At 45.0% G+C, this 22,670-nt stretch overlaps 1 protein-coding gene across 1 annotated transcript; it reads right to left on the bottom strand.

The window, feature by feature from the left end:
* Nucleotides 1–615: 615 nt before the first annotated feature.
* On the bottom strand, nucleotides 616–22,619 carry LOC310777681 (phospholipid-transporting ATPase IC-like; the record flags this gene model as incomplete). The annotated part of the gene is made up of 10 exons (XM_083638060.1): nucleotides 616–846; nucleotides 1,595–1,725; nucleotides 3,461–3,572; nucleotides 4,166–4,330; nucleotides 5,360–5,472; nucleotides 8,130–8,318; nucleotides 16,936–17,092; nucleotides 18,198–18,241; nucleotides 22,358–22,481; nucleotides 22,611–22,619. 10 exons carry the CDS (start codon nucleotides 22,617–22,619, stop codon nucleotides 616–618), a joined length of 1,275 nt encoding a protein of 424 aa, XP_083494186.1.
* Between the last annotated feature and the right edge of the window lie 51 nt (nucleotides 22,620–22,670).

Here is a 22,670-nt window from a genome sequence, read left to right on the forward strand (position 1 = left end):
TGCTCTGCGGCCGGCCAGAGGAGAGACTCACTGACTGACAGAGGCTAAAAAGAAAGCGGACATTTTAAAAATCCTGAGTTAAACGACAGTATCTGTCACACACGCACTCGCTGCACATCAAACCCCGGTGTCGGCGGTCATCTCTTCGGCACGGAGGAAAAGACGGAAGGACTGGAGCAAAACGGACAGACTGCTTCGGGGAGCGCTTCATTTACCTTCCCCCCGCATCTGAAAAAAGGGCGAGGCATCACTGGCAAATGCGGATAAAACCCCTGCTGTTTCATTTCGACTAGTTTGACTACTTTAGGAGCGCTTGTCTTGTTTTTCGCTTCTCAACCCCCTAAGGCACTTTAATGCCCCGAAGCAAAACTGACCTGGGATCAGTTTTCAAGCCTTGTTGTTCACCTTTAAGCATCCGACCTTTTTGCTGCTTTCGACTCCGTTCCAGTTTCCTGATGGTTGAAAAGCTGTGACAGCCTTTCCACTCTGAAGCACTTCCAAGGTCACCATCCCCGTAACTTTCAAAATAAGATAAACCAAGTGCTCCTCGCACTTTTCCAAATATTTACAACACGTCCGACACCACAGTTCTGCTCCGTTGCCAGCTGGGCCGGGTCAGATGTTCTCCGCCTCGCCCTGGGGAGCCTCCCTGATGCTGTCCTGGGGCCCTCCGTGCGCCGCCACGTTGGGCCGCCTCCGGATGCTGCGCCCGGACGCGATGAGGTCGGCGTAGCCGCGCGAGTGGGAGAAGGCGTACGCGGAGCGCCGGGAACGCTGCCCGCGCTGGAACGCCGGCTTCTTCTTCTCCTCTTCCTCCATCTCGTACTTCTTCCTGTTCCTCTGGACCTGGGGGGAGGACGGGAAATCGCGGTCAATATCAAAGCAGGCGTGTCAAACATACGGCCCGGGGCCCAGAACCGGCCCGCTAAAGGGTTCAATTCGGCCCACAGGATGACTTTGCAAAATGTGAGAATTGTCTGAGAAGTCCACCATTTCAATTGTTCTATCTCAGGATTTGACACCTAATGCACTTTGAAAAGGCTCGAGCGAGGCACCACGTTTCAGGAGCAAGAGAATAGCGATTTCATGTTTTCTGTATTCATCACTAAATGGTCGATATAACTCTATACAACTATTTTCATTGTTTGAATCGATGTTGTTTGAATTGTTGAATCGACTCATCTCAGACTCCAGTCAAAAGCACCCAATTGTGCCTGTATACCAGGGGTGGGTCATTATTTGACCTGGGGGTGGGCACATTAGAAACACAGATTTCCTCATGTGCTCTGTCCACGAGCCTAAATACATACTGCTCTAAAATGCTGTTCAAAGTCAGAAATACAGCATCAAATACGTCATCTAATTAAAGCAGCTATACGGAATTTTCCTTTTCTATTGACTGTAGTCAATGATTGCATCAGTATTAAATGTAGAATGTTTCATAACCAGTTAAGGGTTCACTGTAGCTGCTTTAACTGTAACTTTCCTCAAATAATAATATATGTATATCTTTTTTAAAGATTAAACAATTAAATAACTGATAATGTTTTGAGAAGATGGTTTCATGCAGTAGGTTTGAGTGGTGCAGTGTCACCTTGTCGCCCACAGAGGGCCAGATGGTTTTATGGAGGAACTGGATGCAGATGACGGGCAGCAGGCTGATCCCCACCGTCAGGATGATGGTCAGCCACAGGTAGGGCTGCCGCAGAGCGTTGGAGGCTGCACCTGCACACACACACACACACACACACACACACACACACACACACACGCACACGCACACGCACACGCACACGCACACGCACACACACACACACACACACACATCATTGTGTGCCCCGTCTTCTCCTACGCTGCTTCCGTACCTGCTGACCAATCAGAGCGTGTGCCCTCTCTTCTCCTGCGCTGTTTCAGTACCTGCTGACCAATCAGAGCGTGTGCCCCGTCTTCTCCTGCGCTGCTTCCGTACCTGCTGACCAATCAGAGCGTGTGCCCTCGCCGGATTTCGAGACACCGGAGGATCAATACGTTTTCACGTTAACGCTTCTCTTATCGGTACTGGAGAAATTAAGAAAATAGATTTCCTATTTATTTGCTACATAAACGTTGTTTTGCACATTTTATTCCACCAACTCCGTAAGACATGCCTAAAGATGTGTTTCTTGCGATTTCCGAACGAGAAAAGAGTTCTGTGTTGCTTTCTTAGTCCAGTAAAAATGTCACTTGACCTCACACTAATTGCAACAAAACCAAACTCAACTGATTTTGTATCCTCAATATGTCCTCAATGAAGGAAAAAAGTGTTAAGGAAATGTATGAAGGGAAAATTTTGAAAATTACCTATATGATGCTACCAAAAACGTTTTTTTTTTTTTTTTTTAACATTTATTTTTTATTTATTTTTTATTTTTTTTATTTTCTCCTTGAAGCAAAAAACACATACAGGATATAAGTGATGAGATTTATGGCACATTAAAAAAAAAAAAAAAAAAAAGGCTTCCATAGGCTTCTATTGGCTACCATCATATTTAGGTCATTTTCAAAACTTTCCCTTCATACATTTCCTTAACACTTTTTTTCCTTCATTGAGGACATATTGAGGATACAAAATCAGTTGAGTTTGGTTTTGTTGCAATTAGTGTGAGGTTGACCCACATATTTGCGTAAAATGCCTGGACTATCTCTCTCAGACGAGAGACAGGCAGCAGCCTGCAGCGAGGAGCCGAGCCTGAGAGGAGAGAGGGGCGGGGCTGGGCGGGCAGCACACACACATGTACACACTACACACACTGATTAGGGAAGGCAGCTGAGCCGAGGAGACACCGCAACACGTTAAGAAAGAACGGAGCGATCAAAAGTCGTTGTACTTCACTCAGTTGATGCTGACAACTGTCCACTGTGTTGTGGAAACACAAGCAATTGGTCTAAACACACAAGAAAAAGGGCATCAAATAGGTACAAACGGAGAAATGCACAGTTTTCGACAAGCTAGCTCACACTTCATCATCTGTCAATAATGACCCGGTTGTGGTTACGCATGATACACGGACCCACCTCGTCATCAGGTAGGACTATGTGAACATGGATGATTAAGACGAGAGTAGTAAACATTATCCAGCTGTTTGGGTGTGTTAATAATCAAAGTAAAGTAAAGTAACTTAACTTTATAACTTTTTAAAGGAGTAATACGTATTTTTTTTATCATATTTTCTTTTCCATCTGATTTATTTGACAATTCTATCAGATCCTGCATAATATTGGTAAATGACAAACCAGGTTTTCTATGTAGATCACACACACACAAAAAATTAAATAAAAAAATCATCTTATTTTGGATCTGAACTGTTAATTTGCCTGCCTTGATGCTGAATAAGTTCCTTAGAGTGGAGGGAACTGATAGGGCCTACACTGATGTTGTACAGTATGTTGAGCATGGCAGCCTGAGCTGGAGGAGGCCAACCTTTCTTGTCTCCGGTCAGGACCCAGATCTTGATGTCGGCCTTGGCCAGCTTGGCGATCGTCTCAGGGACTCCGTCCTGCAGCTTGTCCTCGATGGCTGTGGCTCCAATCAGCTGCACAGAAGAGCATGAACACAAGTTACAAGTTACAAAGTTACAATCAGCTGCACAGAAGAGCATGAACACAAGTTACAAGTTACAAAGTTACAATCAGCTGCACAGAAGAGCATGAACACAAGTTACAAAGTTACAAGTTACAAAGTTACAATCAGCTGCACAGAAGAGCATGAACATAAGTTACAAAGTTACAAGTTACAGAGTTACAATCAGCTGCACAGAAGAGCATGAACACAAGTTACAAAGTTACAAGTTACAAAGTTACAATCAGCTGCACAGAAGAGCATGAACATAAGTTACAATGTTACAAGTTACAAAGTTACAATCAGCTGCACAGAAGAGCATGAACATAAGTTACAAGTTACAAAGTAACCGTATTTAAGATTTTGTCTCTCAGAGCCAAATCTGAAAAGACTTTTATATTCTGATCTGTAGTGACAAAGCAGTCATTCTTCTAATCTACATTCTCTAATTGTGTTAACTTATGGACTTTAAACTCCATCCAGAAGCGTGCTCCAAACCACTGATATATATTCGCCTTGACCCGAAAACGAGTATAACACAAACAATATCAAAATTGGATTATTTACCATCAGGTTCTTCTCGATCTGCTCGTAGACGCGGTCGAGTGCAGCGTCTCGGTCGCCCAGCGTCAGTGCGGCCTCTTTGTGCTTCCTCTCCCAGGCGTCAAACTCCTGGCTGCTGACGTCTCTGTAGCACAGGCACAGCGTCCGCAGAGTCTCGTTCGCAAAGATCTGGAGACACAAAGCAAGATGGAAAACACTGCCGCTGCCGTACGCCCACCCACAGACAAACCGTTACGTTTTATTTCATAGACCGTCACAGACAAAATGTTACGTTTATTATTTCATAGACCGTCACAGACCAAAATATAGATCCAAGTTATTGGTTTTTGGACTCCCGTTTTGAAGCCTAGTGTGGCTGTCGCCATCTTGGGGTTGTTGCGCAGCTCGCGCGAGACGACCGTTTAGTTTTCTCATACTACTGATGTAATGATATGGTACAAAGCTGGTGGAAAATTGGCAGTGTTCCTTTAAGTTAGTCTACTCCACATTAACCAGCCATCATCTGGATGCCTATCATATTCTGTACATCTGGATGGCTGCTAAAGCTGTGTTCACACCGAGATATTTATTTTTCTCTCTGTCGCTTGATTCAACCCTTTGGAATCGCTCTGTCGCTCTGTTTAAATCGCTCATCAACAGGCATAAGAATTGACGGACATCTGGGGGCTATAACGTTACGCAATGTCATGTTTGTCCACTACGAGCCACCGTAGATGTTTACAAGCTAAGCCTATCAGCGTGCTCCTAACGCGAGCTCTATACCGGTAGTACAGACTTCACTTCATGTCAGCCGTCAGCCTGTCAATCAGCTGTCAATGCGGTTTGTTGCCACACAATAAACCAGCGGTTTGTTCCAAGCCAGTGTGATCCTTGACTCACTCTCACACGGCAGCCAATCAGCATTGAACAGCGACATCGCTCGAGTTGGGATATTTCATCTCGGGGCGATGAGCAAATCTTCGCCCTATCGCTCTGTCTCTGTCGCTCGGATGCCCAGCGATTTTTCTCCCGGGCGAATATACGCTCAATGGCTCGTTTGCATTGACTTTGTATGTAAACTCGATGCCGGCGAAAAACTTGAATAGGTCGGTGTGAACGCAGCTTAACATAACAAATGTGGCTGCAGGGTGAATTTGAGGATCACCAGCAACACCCAATTCACAAGAAGAAGAGGTGAAAGGCAGGCAGTGAACTCACATCCAGGGCAGTCTGGGTGGTCTCCTTGTGTCTGGAGTTGGGAGAAAGACGCTCGTAGATAACGGTGTCCGCTCCTTTACAGTAGAGACGAATACGACCGTCAGGAAACCTCACTGGGAGAGAGAGAGAGAGAGAGAGAGAGAGGGTGTCAGCAGAGAGGAATATGGACAGGAGACAGGAGACAGGAGACAGGAGACAGGTAGTGAGACAGACAGGATCAGAAGAGAGAGGGGGGAGTGAGATAGAGGGAGAGCATGGAAAAGAACAGGACAGGAAGAGGGATAGAGAGAAAAGTATAATTTTTCTTTTTTTTCTTCTTTTTTTCAATATTTTATTTTCATTTTTCTATAGAACACAAACAAAACAAAACAGACAGACAGGCTCAGACACAAGAAAAGAAAGGAAAGGAAACATACAACATAATGAACATTCAACATTACAGTGGTGCTAGCAGCCACGTAAGGTGCTTATGTGCTTGCAGGCGATGTACTTGAGATCTCACGCAAGAGGGTCTATAGGAAACCAGCCGTGCGAGTCACCCGTCGCCCCTAACCTCATCGAGGTAGACTAACCTCATCGAGGTAGACTAACCTCATTGAGGTAGACTAACCTCATCGAGGTAGACTAACCTCATCGAGGTAGACTAACCTCATCGACGTAGACTAACCTCATCGAGGTAGACTAACCTCATCGAGGTAGACTAACCTCATCGACGTAGACTAACCTCATCGAGGTAGACTAACCTCATCGAGGTAGACTAACCTCATCGAGGTAGACTAACCTCATCGAGGTAGACTAACCTCATCGACGTAGACTAACCTCATCGAGGTAGACTAACCTCATCGACGTAGACTAACCTCATCGAGGTAGACTAACCTCATCGAGGTAGACTAACCTCATCGACGTAGACTAACCTCATCGAGGTAGACTAACCTCATCGAGGTAGACTAAGAACGGGTCCCATATAGTTAGACATTTTCTAAGTGAGTTGGTTCTCAGGAACCTGAGTCTCTCCATCCGTATAACAAGAGATCATGTCCATCAACCACAATTGGAAAGAGGGTGAAGAGGGGGACTTCCATTCCTTAAGAATTAGTTTTTTGGCAACAGTTGTCCCCAGTGTCAGAGATTGTTGCACAGCTGTAGTGAAGTCCAGAGAGGACACCGAGCAGCCGAAGATGGTGAGTTCTGCGTCCGGCTGAAGGGTTATTTTGTAGGCCTTAGAGTACCAGTCAAATACTTTGGCCCAGAATCCTGCCAGTGAAGGGCAGAACCAGAAGGCATGAGACAGAGTGCCCTCCGATACCTGACATCTATCACATAGTGAAGAGACAGAGGGGTAGATCTTGTGCAACTTTAGCCTAGAGTAGTGAAGACGATGGGTGACTTTAAATTGGATCAGCTGGTGTCTACTATTAACTGAGCAGAGCTGCACCACAGACAGACTCCTATCCCATATAATATCAGATAACTCAATGCCAAGTTCCCCCTGCCACGCTTCTCTAATCCTCTGAGTAGAGGCCGTGATGCAGTTGTCAAACAAACATACAAACGTAGAAATTAGATGCTTGGAGTGAGGAGGGCTCAGCAAAACATCGAAGAAAGCATGTTCATCTGGGAGTGTTTCAAAGGTATTAATCTTGGATCGAACATGATCCCTGATTTGCAAGTATCTGAGCCAGTGCGCAATTTTACTTAACACGTTCACTGCCAATGACGAGATATCTCGTCAAGCAGAAACCAACGGTTGACTGCCAATGACGAGATATCTCGTCCAAATTTTTTTTTTTTTTTTTTGACGGTGGGACGTGGATCAACGCCCCCCACGTCTCCTATGAAAATATTGGAGCCACCGAACGTGTACAACCCATTCCACCGACCAACTAAGTGGCGACAGTGCTCTCCAGACTAGAAAAAGCCGAGCCAAAACTGCAGGGGAACGCGCGAGGAAACCATTATCATACTGTAAAATGGATTGGCGAAAACGCTTTGGCTTTCGCGCATTATCGCGCTGGGAGCTGGCGGTGGGGGATTGCAAATTTGCATAATAGATTATGCGTGCAACACACTTTGAAACACTGGCAGAAAGCCCACAATCGCACGCAGCTTCATTGCAGCTGAGCTCACAACCGAAACGACTCATGCAGACTCGCCCAAAGAGCAGCCGCCAGCAGCCAGGCAGCACAGACAGGCAGAGCCTCGCTTGTGACAAACGCTGCAAAGCCACCAGAGACACACCCACGGAGGGAGGAGTTTGAAGGAGAGGGGGGTTTCCTGCTGCTATGGAGGAAATTACTGTTCAAAACTATTGTTTAGATGTCTGACGTCTTACGCCAAAAATAAATGGTTAAAGTGACTGTTCTATCGAATTTCACAAAAAGCCATTTATCTCAGAATAAATTTTCAGACGCTGAAACCATGCTGTATTCTACTGCTAATGCCTACATAACTACTAACTCTACAAACTAACTCTTTTAGACAGAGAAAGCACACATTCTATTAGTTCTTTTGAGATCATTTGTGTTCACAAAATCTTAGCAGAAAAGAATCCTCGGCTCTTGAAAGATGAGCCAGAATCCTCAAAAAAAAAACTTGGCAGAACCTACCTACAGTATTGAAAAAACGGCTGGCAGTGAATGTGTTAATATTAAAGATGTTGCTCCTGTTGCTAGGTAGAAGTGTGTGTGTGTGTGTGTGTGTGTGTGTGTGTGTGCATGTGTGCGTGTGCGTGTGTGTGTGTGTGTGTGCGTGCGTGCGTGCGCACACGTACGGATAATGGACATGCGCTTGCGGTCGGAGTTGAAGTCGAGCAGGGCGAGCATCTCGTAGGTGGTCTCTGTCTCCATCTCCTGGATGGTGATGGTGTCCTGGGTGCGGGACAGGAACACGAAGCCAAAGTTGCGGGCGGCCGTCACCAGGGCCCCCTCGTCCGGAGACGCCGCCTGGTAGATCAGCTCGTCTGGGAGGGAGAGAGGGCGAGACACACAGGTGGAGAGTTAAGCCTTCGGCATAGTTTTCGCGCCCAGCCAAGCGCATAGGGCGCGCGGCGATTTTGACGTCATCGCACGGGGCGTGTCGGGGGGGCGAGGCCTGAGCGCAGCGCAGGGCGTCCATGGAGATTTTTCTATCAGCGCGTTGGGTTTTGCTGCCTGTGCCTGTGAGATCTCCGTGGTAGGCTATCAGCGGATATCTGCTGTGATTGAGTCCTCACCGTCCTCATCGTCGTAAAGTCGCCTTCGAAGCATGACGTTCGATTATAACGAACTAGTTGTGTGGCTTAGCCTTCCCAAATGTTGAGGGTCGTTTTTTAGAATTGAATACATAGAATTGGGAACGTTACATTCAATTTCATTCAGACTGCCTGGCACTAATCGCCGCCATTTTCCCCTGGAGCTGCCACAGGAGGAGGGGGGTGGGAGGAGCGAGTTGCACACTGACTATGTTCTGTTTTGGCCCGCGCAGAGTTGCGCGTGCCCTCCGCGGAGCCCCGCCTCCAGCGCGTGCGCGAAGAGTATGCCAGACGCTTTAGGCCTGGGAACTCATCAAACCTTTATTCCGGACTCAAGAGTCCATAAAAAAGACACAATTACAACACACAAAACACAACAAAACAAGGCTAGGTCAAAACCTAGCATATGGCCGACGCGGGAAAGCGTTGCTGAGCTTGTTGTTCTAGCAGGCAGCGGCGTTGTTAAACATTTTGCTAAGTATATGAACCCTATGTGACGTTTGATTTGAACAGACGAAAAATATCTCTGTGTGCTCAGTTACGATAGGGAACCCTTCCCTTAGCACTAGAAACTGGTAGGTTTAAAGCCCCAATCAGTCACTTTTTCACCTTAATATAACAGCTTTTTAGTCACTGAAGATGGTAGAGTGACTTGTAACACGGAGAATGTCACCTCTATTGGTCACACAGCGCCCTCCAAAGGCCTCTCCTGGGACTAAGCAGTTTGGTGCCTGCGTCCCGGAGGGAAGCTGCGCGCATGCGCTGTACAGCGCGAGCGTTGTGTTCATGAAAACAAGGAAGTAACTCTATGCGGATTTGCTACGACAATGAAGTTTCACCTAACTATGGATTATTATTTGATCATGTGGTGAGTACCCGATGTGTACATGTACATAGAGCTTTCTGCCGCTCTGATTGACATGGTCGGAGCCAATGACAGCGCTTGTAATAAGCCGGGAGCGGACATCCGGCAGCGACTGAAACAGTCGCTCCAATGGGAGAGCAGAGTAGAGCAGGGGGGGGGGGGGGGGGTTTATCCCAGTTATGGAGACCTGCGGCGCCAGACTCCTCGGACGGAAGGGAGAGGAGGCTGAAGGGAGAGGAGGCTGAAGGGAGAGGAGGCTGGCCAGCGAGACTACTTCTTATCCTACTGCACTGCTTATGATGATGCAACTATTGCAGCATTTATGACCTGGGTGTCTGTGTTGTGATTGTCACTTTAACACATTATGTTCCTAAGTTGAAAAACTTAGGAGCACATGAAGAATTCGAATGGCACAATGAAAACTAGATAGTACAGAATGATATAGCACGTATTCGATACGATTCGATTAATCTCTGGTACGTTACAATTTAGTTCAATTAAATGAAAGTACAGTATTCTCATGATGCACCAGCATGTTGAAACGCTGTTTCTCTGCTCTCTGGCCCACTGTTTTCAGACGGACACTGCCGTTTACATGTCTCGGTGACCAGAGGGGGTCCTAGGCATCTCGAGGCTCCAGGCCAAGCCATGAAGGAGGCCCCTACCGGTGGCGCCCCGAAGGGGCGCCGCCGGCGGGGTCCCTTCCGGTGGCGCCCCGAAGGGGCGCCGGCGGAAAAAAATTTGACCTTTTTTGGGCGTATTTTGCCATATTTAGAGGCTGTTTGAAGTTACATCCCCCCTCAGATTCAATGGGCATGACCCTCTGCATCCTCTCTCATTCTCTTTGTGAATCTTGTAATCTTTATATCTTTGTCACTTGTCATCTTTATATCTTTATCTTTGTCACTTGTGATCTTCATAATCATATCTTTATCTTTGTCATCTTTATATCTTTATCACTTGTAATCTTCATAATCATATCTTTATCTTTGTCACTTGTCATCTTTATACAGTAAACCAAATATAGATCACTCATTCAACTCAACATCAATCTACAAATAAACATCAATGTGTAAATAATAAGTAAACAATAAGGCACTCCCACAATACAAAGAAACATCAATAACTCAAATGAAGGCACTATCAGTGGACAGCGAACGGGCACTGCAATTTAGCATGAACAAGGAGCCACATGGCGGACGAATCCACCGCATGTAGAACACAGTATAAACGTCATTCCACACAGACAACAACAAATAATAACACTCACTTGTTCCTTGGACTAGGGATGTCAACGGTTAACCGTTAATCGATTCACCGTCGCTAACGTCGTTGTTCGGTTATTGCTGTCGGTCTATCAGTTAATATTAAAAAAAAAAAAAAAAAAAAAAAAAAAAAAAAAATTCTGCGAGGCCCTCTATTGGACGAGGCTCCAGGCGGCTGCCTGATCGGCCTGGTGGAAGGACCGCCTCTGTCGGTGACTGTCATGCGCGCACGTACTTACATGGTATTTACTCGTTAGCTTAGCTGTCCAGTTAGCTTCTCTGTCCGTTTTCCACTTCACTGGTGGTAGCTCCAACAGTAGCTGCATTCCGATCCACAGGGGACTTCACAGTGTATTCCCTACTCCCTACTCCGTGCTCAGGGAATGTCAGTTAAGGGAACTTCCCTCGACAAAATCCCTCTATTCGGAACACCCTGCAACGTCACCGACGTCAGAGTCGACTTCCTCTGTGCGTCGCCCTGTGGTGACTGCTGCTACATTGATAGCCTATCATGTATGTAATATTAATATAAAACAAAAACCCATGTTCTATTGAAATGTATATCACCTGTGAATAAAAGTGATTTGATTCCTAAAATATATGATTGCTTATTGTTTATTGCAGATTGTTATATAATATTATATTATGTTGACTATTTACCGAATATTATTATGTAATATTAATATCGTGAATTTTTATTATATTAATTCTTAATTATGAATGGTGCATGATCGGTCTCGCGCACCTGTTCACCGCGGGAAATTATGAATATGATCGGTCTCGCGCACCTGTTCACTGCGGGAAACCTCCACTTCTGAGGGAAAGACCAGCTGCAAAAATGCCGGAGCCTCAACTCCTCACTGCTTTTGCGGTGGCGACGGCCTACTTCTTCAACAATATGAGCGGACCCGTCAGAGGCGACGTCTCCGCATGAAAAGGCTATTGGCAATGGTTGGCTTGACCCTTCAGCATGTAAGTTTTGTTTGTTGCTGGCTAGCACCCCCAGGTGTCCGTGTTGTTACTTAAACATGAGGGTTTCTAAACTCCTGAAATGAGCTAACTGATAAATAATAGGCTATACACTGATACACTGACACAGAAAACAATAGTTACATGTAGTATGTCAATTGAGGAACAATATTATGCCTTAAAATAAATTACTGGCTGTAGGCTATAATCACATTTGAACTGGAGTCATGAATGCTGGTTCAAATCACATTTGAAGTCCAATCCCACATTCTTTTCTAGCCTTTCTTTAATCTGTCAGTGAAATCAAAACGTGGGATTTTCTCAACTTCTTTTTCAGAATCAGAAAGAATCAGACAGACAATTTTTATTGCATCTAATTTATTTTCAGAAAACCAATTAAACCAATCATGTTTAAATTTCCAATCATTTTTAGGATGTGAATCCCAGAGGCTACAGCCAAATCAATGCAACGGTGCCAGTGTTGCAGCTGTTTTTTGATGGGGAATCAGACACCAGACCCGACTTCCGCCTCTGCCGTGAATCCCTGAACGCCCTCCTGAGCATGCTCCATCAAGAGCGACACCATGGCTGGGGTCAAACTATCAAAGTGCTCGTATTCATCTTCTGGCTGGCTTGTGGCACATCATACCGTGTGGTCTGCAGGGTCTTTGGAATGCCCAAAACCACTGTGTTCCGTTCGACTAGGGAGGTTTTGATGTCCCTCCTGCACTACTGTGGCCATATAATTAGGCTCCCACCAACAGAAGAGGAAAGGAGGGCTGTGGGCGAAGGTTTTGCCAGGTTGGCCAACCATGGTGCTTTCCGGCGGGCTTTGGGAGCAATTGATGGCTGCCACATACGAATAAAAGCCCCAGCAAATGATGCCATCTGCTATTTCAACAGAAAACAGTTTTATTCTGTTGTTCTTCAAGCGGTGTGTGACCACAATGGCAGATTCATAGATGTCTTCTGTGGTTACCCTGGGTCAGCCCATGATGCCAGGATTCTCCGATGCAGTCCACTTTTTGTGTCTGGAGTCTATCCACCTGCTGACCACTTCCTGCTTGGTGATGGAGGCTATCCATGCATCGAAAACCCCATTACCATCATCACACCATACAGGGAGCCAGTCCAGGGACCAGTCCAAGCACGATTCAACAGGCATCATTCCAAAGCAAGGTGCATCATTGAGACCACATTTGGGAGGATGAAGGCCCGGTGGAGAGCAATCTTCCTCCAGACTTTGCCACTGGATCGGCTGATTGTGCCCAAGGTGGTCACTGCCTGTGCAATGCTCCACAATATGTGCCTGGGTGTAGGGGATGTTATGGATGAGACTGTGGCTGAGCCCATCAGAGGACACGGACATGTGGCTGAAGCGGTGAGATGTGCAAGGAGGGAAGAACTTGCTGCCTTAATATCAGCTCCGGAGGAAAGGCACAATGTGCTGCGAGAGCATGATTATGTGTAAGCAGGGCCGGCTCCAGCCAATTTGATGCACCGTCGCTCTCTCTAACCTCTTCCACTCCACCTGAAAAAAAGGAATAACTGACTGAGGCTATTCCAATAAACTTGTAATAAATAAATCCAATAAATAAATATAGAATGCCCATAGACTAATGAATGATGAAGGTCCTATTAATGAGGATGATAATAAGTTGTGGGTTTATTACTGATAGCGGATGAAATCGGCTAGCAGCCTGCACCATGTGATGAGTCTGATTAGCATTGTGCTGCGCACATAATAGGCTAATTAGCCAGAGCAACCACGAGGAAATTATACTACAGAGCTTAACAGAAAATTGCTCGCCTGAGGTTACTAAACTTTACATAATCATATTACAGTAGGCTATATACACAATACCCGACTGTAAACATGATGGGCTTGCTTGCTTACTTACTTTATATGTACGCACTGGGTAAAGGATGAGCTGCTGATACAGGACGACTAGGAGCGAACTTGCTCCGCACGTTCACCTGGTGAGATGACGCAACATGAAACTAAAACGATTAAATGGACCATACCAACTACAAAAGTGGGCTGTACCATTAGCATGGGGATGTAAAGGGGATGGCCTTTTTAACACCACCCCTCCTACCAGACACCCATTTTTGTCTCTTTTAGGGGGTCAGAGGATATTTAGGGTGAGATAGCAGTTCAACAGTATATGCCTCATGGAAGTGATACACTTCATCTGAAAGCTGGGAACCTGAAGACCTCATTTGAGTTGCAGCTCAGCACAGTACACAGCACAGCTCAGTTTTTTTAGTCATAATTCTGTAATAAACATTGTGTTTTAGTTGGGCATCTATTCAAATGTTGAAAGTGTATTTCTATTTCTAGTGTATTGGGCTTAGAATTGTGATGGAACTTGTATGATGATCATCCCCATGCTCAATAAATTGTCTCATAACTTTTTGCAGCAATGTTTGGGTTCATACCATTTGTTACACAGATCACCATATGAGCATCACACATGAATCCATTGGGCTCATTGAATCAACAAGTCTCAGATGCCCAGTCATATCCAATTCCAAGACTGTTTGCAGTAGGCAGAAATATTAAAATAGAATAGGCGAAAATAACACATTTGGACTGCATGCATTTCCCCCCCAAACACTTCATATAATTTGCATTTGTGAATTGTTTTTCAAATGTTTTTGTAAACAAGGCAAATAAAGCATGTTAGCCAATCAAATGCAACATAATTTAAGTACCCAATTATTGTGTCCTATGTTTGTAACAATTACCATGACACACCACACTGTAACTTAACTATTTACTGAACATTGGGGCCTTCTCTCCATATACTCTGCCAGCAGTCTTGCTCATAGAATTGCCATGACACAAGAAACAGTGATGGAGGAAATACTCTCATACCAACAGATGCTTGTAGCTTACCACTTACCACGTCCTCACAGAGCACAACCCATTTGGCATGTAGAGGGCGACGCACAGAGGAAGTCAACAACACAATATTGAACAGCAAATACAATGACTCAATAAATGATAAATGTAAAAAACAAAAAAACAATCTAGCAACAGCCACCACACCCTTCAGTGAGTGAATACAGCCATATACCTTGTGCTTAACATTGTGCGATGCACAGCAAAGCCGGCCTTTTCTTGGCGGCAGTGCAACATTGTGCTCCGAAATCCAGAACTCCCCGTGTGCAGCGGCGTTCTGGGCGTGCTCCCATTACCGTATGAATGTATCAATAAATGAATCAGCCAATCAATCAATCAATAAATAAATAAATACAATTTCAAACAATTTCAGACCTACTTGTATCAGCTCTCTCTATAGTAGCAGACCTATCTTCTCAGGACGGATTCAAAGAGTGACAGGAATCTCTCGTTGAACTCTGTATTCCTTCTATCTCTTTCCTCCTCTCTGTCGGTTTCTTCTCTGAGAAAGTCCAGAATTTGATTGGCCACACGTTTTGGGGCCCTTTTTGTTGGTGGGATGGTAGTAGTAGAAGTGGAGCCAGCAGTAGGAGTAGAAGAGGCAGTAGGAGCAGAAGAACTGGTAGAGGCAGGGGAAGCAGGAGTGGTCAGGGCAGGTGTAACAGGAGTGGTCAGGGCAGGGGGCACAGCACTGGTCAAGGTGGAGGCAGAGGGCTCTGCAGCACTAGTGGAGGATGATGACTCTTCTAGTAAAAGTGAGGCCATCAGCGCTGGTGGAGTGATGGATGCCTTCTGACCTAAGACCTCATCCATAGCATAAAACCAGGGCCAGGATGCTACAGTCACATCACCACACTTCACACCTGAGCCAGTTGATGGGTACTTTAACTCCTGCAAAACATCAGATATTGCCAAATTAATTTAAACAATTTTGTGGCTATTAAGACTCACTGAGAATTATCAAAACTACGTATTGCTGAATGTATCTTTAAACACTAGTATGTTCACTATCAACCCAAGTGTTAACTTGCCCCCCCCCCCTCCCACACACACACAAGCTTCAATCTCCTACCTTATATTTCTTCTTTAGATTCTCCCACTTCCTTGAGGCCTGTAGGACAGAGACCTTCTCCTCCAATCCCATCTCTTTAAGCACAGCACTGTAACAAATCAATGATAATTATGGTTAAGAAGGCTACGTTAAAAGTGTGATAAAACTTTCTCAGAATAAAGTCAAATAAATAGTACGTACTCCCATCCGCTCTTGGCCGAATTCCGCCTACTTGTGAACAAATGTTCATGTCCACGGCGCTGGATAAATTCTGTCGTCTCCTCCCGGGACCCTGAAATAGTTAGACATCAATAAGACTATCAACAGCGTTGTCTCCAGAGTACAACACCCGCTTGCTCAACTGTTGGTTAGGCTACGTAGCGTTATGTGTTTATAAAGTGACCACATAACATTAGCACTGACAGCTAACATTTGTATTGAAGTTAGCGTTCACGGCTAACGTAATGCTAACCAGACCAACGTTAGTTTAGCTTAACGCTACTAGCTAGTTGTCAATAATAGCTTGGTTGCCCAGAGTATAGATTATTTGAGCATGTGGTAACCGAATTTAACCACTTAACGCTAGATACATCAACAATAATGATAACGTTAGTTTCAAACTTTTAAACGATACTTACAGACATAAACGTACTCCTTATCCTTTGCCAACGCCATTTTATTTTTGCCGCTCGGCAGCGAGGCGCAATGACTGATGGGAAATCTTGCGTGTCAACTTCCGCCCAAGTGAAGTAACGATGTTCACTTATTCCCTACACCATGGACAGTTCCCTTTGAACTGAACAAATTGGCTCCCTGCGGTTTGGAATCTTGGTTGACATGGCCGAATACCCTGTGCAGTCCACTTCGCAGGGAACTACTAGCCGATCGGAATGCAGCCAATGATATGTGGTAGGAAATGGGTGTTTATTCGACGTGCAAGCCAAATACTGCAGTTTGCCGCCTGTTGGCATGCATTTGATTGGCTTAGAGTACAGCAGCCACAGCCCAAAGACTTGCTGCGTGTTCCGATTGGCTGAGTACCGCAGCGCCCCGCCCACAGGCTGAAAGGCTTCCTCGGGTTGGCGTGCAGGAGTCGTCCTCAACAGAACACTGGTGCCTAAATCCGTGACTAAAAGTCCTTCGGGACAAAGCAAGATAAAGGGGCGTCGCCAGCGTCGGCCAAAAACATACACACAAAACAACATACTGTGTGTGCCCGGCCTCTCTGCAGCCCATGTCTCAGTCTATGTCTCTCACTCTCTCTCTCTCTCTCTCTCTGACTCACTCACCTTCTTTCTGCTCCACCATCACAGTGTGGCAGAGGGAGAGCAGTTTGAAGAACTCCAGGGTGTCTTTGTCCTTCCTGGATCGGATGCAGGAAACCAAAGAATGGTCCATGAACTGGAACTTCCTGTCCGCGTGCTGGTTCCAGCTGAAGTCCACCGGCTACCAGGAAATAAAGAATACATTATATCATTATATATACATATATAGATATATATATATATATATATATATATATATATATATGATTGATGTAACGCCCAGGCATTGCCAGGCCACACCTGTGAATAATTCTGGTGGTTAACACCGCCCAAATCCTGTTTGCGCCGTGCATAAATGATTTGGCACGCATCTAATCTGCGCTTGTGCCCGTTGTCGTGATACATTATGCTCCCCCGCGAGTATGGCATCCTCACAGGATTTTGGGGATATTTTACCTTAAAAACAGGGAGGTCACGTCTACCCAAACAATTATATTATTTTTAAACAGTTATGTTTCTGTATAAATCATTACAATTATGCTCCTGTGAGGTGGGGATGCTTTTCTTTTGCTGCCGGGGCGGGGGTGCAAAACTCGGCATAACACCTGGACAAATGCGCAAGGCGGACTGTTATCTTGCCTGCGTTAAGGCACGCGCAAACAGGTGCGCAAGCGTAAATAGGGGATATCGCCTGTACGAAGATAGAAGATAGGGCCCATTGTCTCTTAAAACAGACACGTTGGCTCCCGCAACGTGCAAATGCTTCTGCCTACCCTTCTGTACTTCACGGAGGCGGGACATCCACTAAGTTCTCCAGTCACCTGCCTCGGTTTTGTTTACATGCTTGTTTATGGTTTCATATCGTGATTGGTCGAATACAATAAGCTGACAACTCCCTCTGTCCACATTTTTAAGGGCTGAAGTACGGACTGTGTCTGGAGCATTGGGAGATTGTGGAAGACAGACTGGCTCGAGTGATGTCTATCAGAAAACCTGCTTGATTTTGGCATCCAGGATTTATACAACTACATTAACTGGCCTAATGCACCATAGCACTAACTGATCATTCACTGCAACATAAATGTGTGAAGAATTTCAAATACATGATATCATAATCTTTTTCAGTCATGTACTAATGATTATTCTTCAAGTTAGGCTGCAACGTTGATAATTTATCTCAATTGCTGGGTTAATTTGGTTCTATCAGACATTTTGTCAATTCATTTCCTGTGTATCTGATTTAGGAATTCTTCATATTCAAAGTGATTGTATTGTATATTTCTCACCCGTCCTCGGTCCAGGGACACGCCCTCCGCTGTGGTGGGGTCACCTGTGGAGAGGAGAGCAGAAACATGTCCTGATTGACAATACAGGGCGGGGCAAAGCATCACAGTGATGTAGAGAGACATGTGGAAAGACAGACAATACAGGGCGGGGCAAGGCATCACAGTGATGTAGAGAGACATGTGGACAGACAGACAATACAAGGCATCACAGTGATGTAGAGAGACATGTGGACAGACAGACAATACAAGGCATCCCAGTGAAGTGAAGAGACATGTGGACAGACAGACAATACAAGGCATCACAGTGATGTGAAGAGACATGTGGACAGACAGACAATACAAGGCATCCCAGTGAAGTGAAGAGACATGTGGACAGACAGACAATACAAGGCATCACAGTGACGTGAAGAGACATGTGGACAGACAGACAATACAAGGCATCACAGTGATGTGAAGAGACATGTGGACAGACAGACAATACAAGGCATCACAGTGATGTGGAGAGACATGTGGACAGACAGACAATACAGGGCGGGGCAAGGCATCACAGTGATGTAGAGAGACATGTGGACAGACAGACAATACAAGGCATCACAGTGATGTAGAGAGACATGTGGACAGACAGACAATACAAGGCATCACAGTGATGTAGAGAGACATGTGGACAGACAGACAATACAAGGCATCCCAGTGAAGTGAAGAGACATGTGGACAGACAGACAATACAAGGCATCACAGTGATGTGAAGAGACATGTGGACAGACAGACAATACAAGGCATCACAGTGATGTAGAGAGACATGTGGACAGACAGACAATACAAGGCATCCCAGTGAAGTGAAGAGACATGTGGACAGACAGACAATACAAGGCATCACAGTGATGTGAAGAGACATGTGGACAGACAGACAATACAAGGCATCCCAGTGAAGTGAAGAGACATGTGGACAGACAGACAATACAAGACATCACAGTGACGTGAAGAGACATGTGGACAGACAGACAATACAAGGCATCACAGTGATGTGAAGAGACATGTGGACAGACAGACAATACAAGGCATCACAGTGATGTGGAGAGACATGTGGACAGACAGACAATACAGGGCGGGGCAAGGCATCACAGTGATGTAGAGAGACATGTGGACAGACAGACAATACAAGGCATCACAGTGATGTAGAGAGACATGTGGACAGACAGACAATACAAGGCATCACAGTGATGTAGAGAGACATGTGGACAGACAGACAATACAAGGCATCCCAGTGAAGTGAAGAGACATGTGGACAGACAGACAATACAAGGCATCACAGTGATGTGAAGAGACATGTGGACAGACAGACAATACAAGGCATCCCAGTGAAGTGAAGAGACATGTGGACAGACAGACAATACAAGGCATCACAGTGACGTGAAGAGACATGTGGACAGACAGACAATACAAGGCATCACAGTGATGTGAAGAGACATGTGGACAGACAGACAATACAAGGCATCACAGTGATGTGAAGAGACATGTGGACAGACAGACAATACAAGGCATCCCAGTGAAGTGAAGAGACATGTGGACAGACAGACAATACAAGGCATCCCAGTGAAGTGAAGAGACATGTGGACAGACAGACAATACCAGGCATCACAGTGATGTGAAGAGACATGTGGACAGACAGACAATACAAGGCATCCCAGTGAAGTGAAGAGACATGTGGACAGACAGACAATACAAGGCATCACAGTGACGTGAAGAGACATGTGGACAGACAGACAATACAAGGCATCACAGTGATGTGAAGAGACATGTGAACAAAGAGACAATACAAGGCATCACAGTGAAGTGAAGAGACATGTGAACAGACAGACAATACAAGGCATCACAGTGACGTGAAGAGACATGTGGACAGACAGACAATACAAGGCATCACAGTGATGTGAAGAGACATGTGAACAGACAGACAATACAAGGCATCACAGTGACGTGAAGAGACATGTGAACAGACAGACAATACAAGGCATCCCAGTGAAGTGAAGAGACATGTGGACAGACAGACAATATAAGGCATCACAGTGATGTGAAGAGACATGTGGACAGACAGACAATACAAGGCATCACAGTGATGTAGAGAGACATGTGGACAGACAGACAATACAAGGCATCACAGTGACGTGAAGAGACATGTGGACAGACAGACAATACAAGGCATCACAGTGATGTGAAGAGACATGTGGACAGACAGACAATACAAGGCATCACAGTGATGTGAAGAGACATGTGGACAGACAGACAATACAAGGCATCACAGTGATGTAGAGAGACATGTGGACAGACAGACAATACAAGGCATCACAGTGACGTGAAGAGACATGTGGACAGACAGACAATACAAGGCATCACAGTGATGTGAAGAGACATGTGGACAGACAGACAATACAAGGCATCACAGTGATGTGAAGAGACATGTGGACAGACAGACAATACAAGGCATCACAGTGATGTGAAGAGACATGTGGACAGACAGACAATACAAGGCATCACAGTGATGTGAAGAGACATGTGAACAAAGAGACAATACAAGGCATCACAGTGATGTGAAGAGACATGTGGACAGACAGACAATACAAGGCATCCCAGTGATGTGAAGAGACATGTGAACAAAGAGACAATACAAGGCATCACAGTGAAGTGAAGAGACATGTGAACAAAGAGACAATACAAGGCATCACAGTGATGTGAAGAGACATGTGAACAGACAGACAATACAAGGTATCACAATGATGTGAAGAGACATGTGAACAGACAGACAATACAAGGTATCACAATGATGTGAAGAGACATGTGAACAGATACAAGGCATCACAGTGACGTGAAGAGACATGTGGACAGACAGACAATACAAGGCATCACAGTGACGTGAAGAGACATGTGGACAGACAGACAATACAAGGCATCACAGTGATGTGAAGAGACATGTGAACAGACAGACAATACAAGGCATCACAGTGATGTGAAGAGACATGTGGACAGTTGGGCTGAGCCGGACAAACAGGAGACAGAGCTGTACATTTGTCTCGTTATCTTCTATTCCTGTAACTGCTGCATTCTAGTCTGTATTTGCTCTACTCTTATCTGTAGGTTCTTCTCTGCTGAAGCCGTGACCCACTTTCCTCACAGGCATCATTCAAGTCTCATTTGACGTGTTTCTGACAACTCAGTAAAGCCGACAGGTCGGCTTCATGTCTAGACTCTGAACGTCCCGTGTAATCACAGCTGTGCTTTCATTAGGCCAGCAGAGGGCAGCAGCAGCAGCAGGTGTCACTCCCTTCTTCTCATAATGTCATTCTTTTCCTTTCTCCTCCTCTCGGTCCGTCTCTCATTCCTTTTCCCTCTTCGCCTCTGTTACATTACGTCATTTAGCAGACGCTTTTATCCAGAGCCACTCACAATAGTACATTTTGTCAACAGTAGCGCAATAAACTGTGTATCACAGTCTTCATCAATCAGACCTTTAAAAAGGATTGTTGATAGTTGAATGAATAAGTATATACTGTATATATATATATATATACATACATACATATATATACATATATATATACATATATACTGTATATATATATATATATACTGTATATATATATATATATACTGTATAAATATATATATATATAGATAGATAGATTAGTGGTTACTTCTGGGAGTAACCTGCACCATAACATCCACAATATCTCTTTCCATATTTCAATCTTTTCCTCACAAACTTGTATATTTCCAATGTAAGAAACAGCACTGTTCCAGGCCTAGGCAACTGTGGCTCTGGCATTTTTTGTTTTTTTTAAGGAATAAACTAAGTTTTTTTTGCAGAAAAGCCATAAAAGTCATCACAAAATCAAATAAATTAAAACAATCTATGGTAATTAAATGTTTTCTTGCATACTATAATTCAATGGGTAGGTTTAGGGGTTCACTTCTCTAGAGCAAGGCACTAACACTGCCAGGGTCCCACTGTGGTACAGTACTGTACTAAGAACCTGTCTTCATGGCACCATGTGGTGCCTCTGGGTAATGCAACCATCAATACAACATGTAAAAACAATACAATTTAGTGCAATCTGATGCAATTCAATGTAATCTAATCCAGTGATTTAAATAAAAGCGCTTGGTACCGTATGTCTGTCCACCGATGGTGCACTTCTTGAAGGCCATGACGTTCTGTGTGAGCGTCCCCGTCTTGTCAGAGAAGATGTACTCGATCTGCCCCAGCTGCTCGTTCAGGGTGGTGGTGCGAGCCTGGGAGGGAAGGGGAAGAGGCCATTTAACAACACGCTCCATCAAAGAGACACCTGCTCCATCAAAGAGACACCTGCTCCATCAAACAGACACCTGCACAGCTGCTCCATCAAAGAGACACCCGCACACCTGCTCCATCAAAGAGACACCTGCTCCATCAAAGAGACACCTGCTCCATCAAAGAGACAC

Source organism: Poromitra crassiceps (genome assembly GCF_964638095.1).
Source record: "Poromitra crassiceps genome assembly, chromosome: 6".
NCBI classification, from domain to species: Eukaryota; Metazoa; Chordata; class Actinopteri; order Beryciformes; family Melamphaidae; genus Poromitra; species Poromitra crassiceps.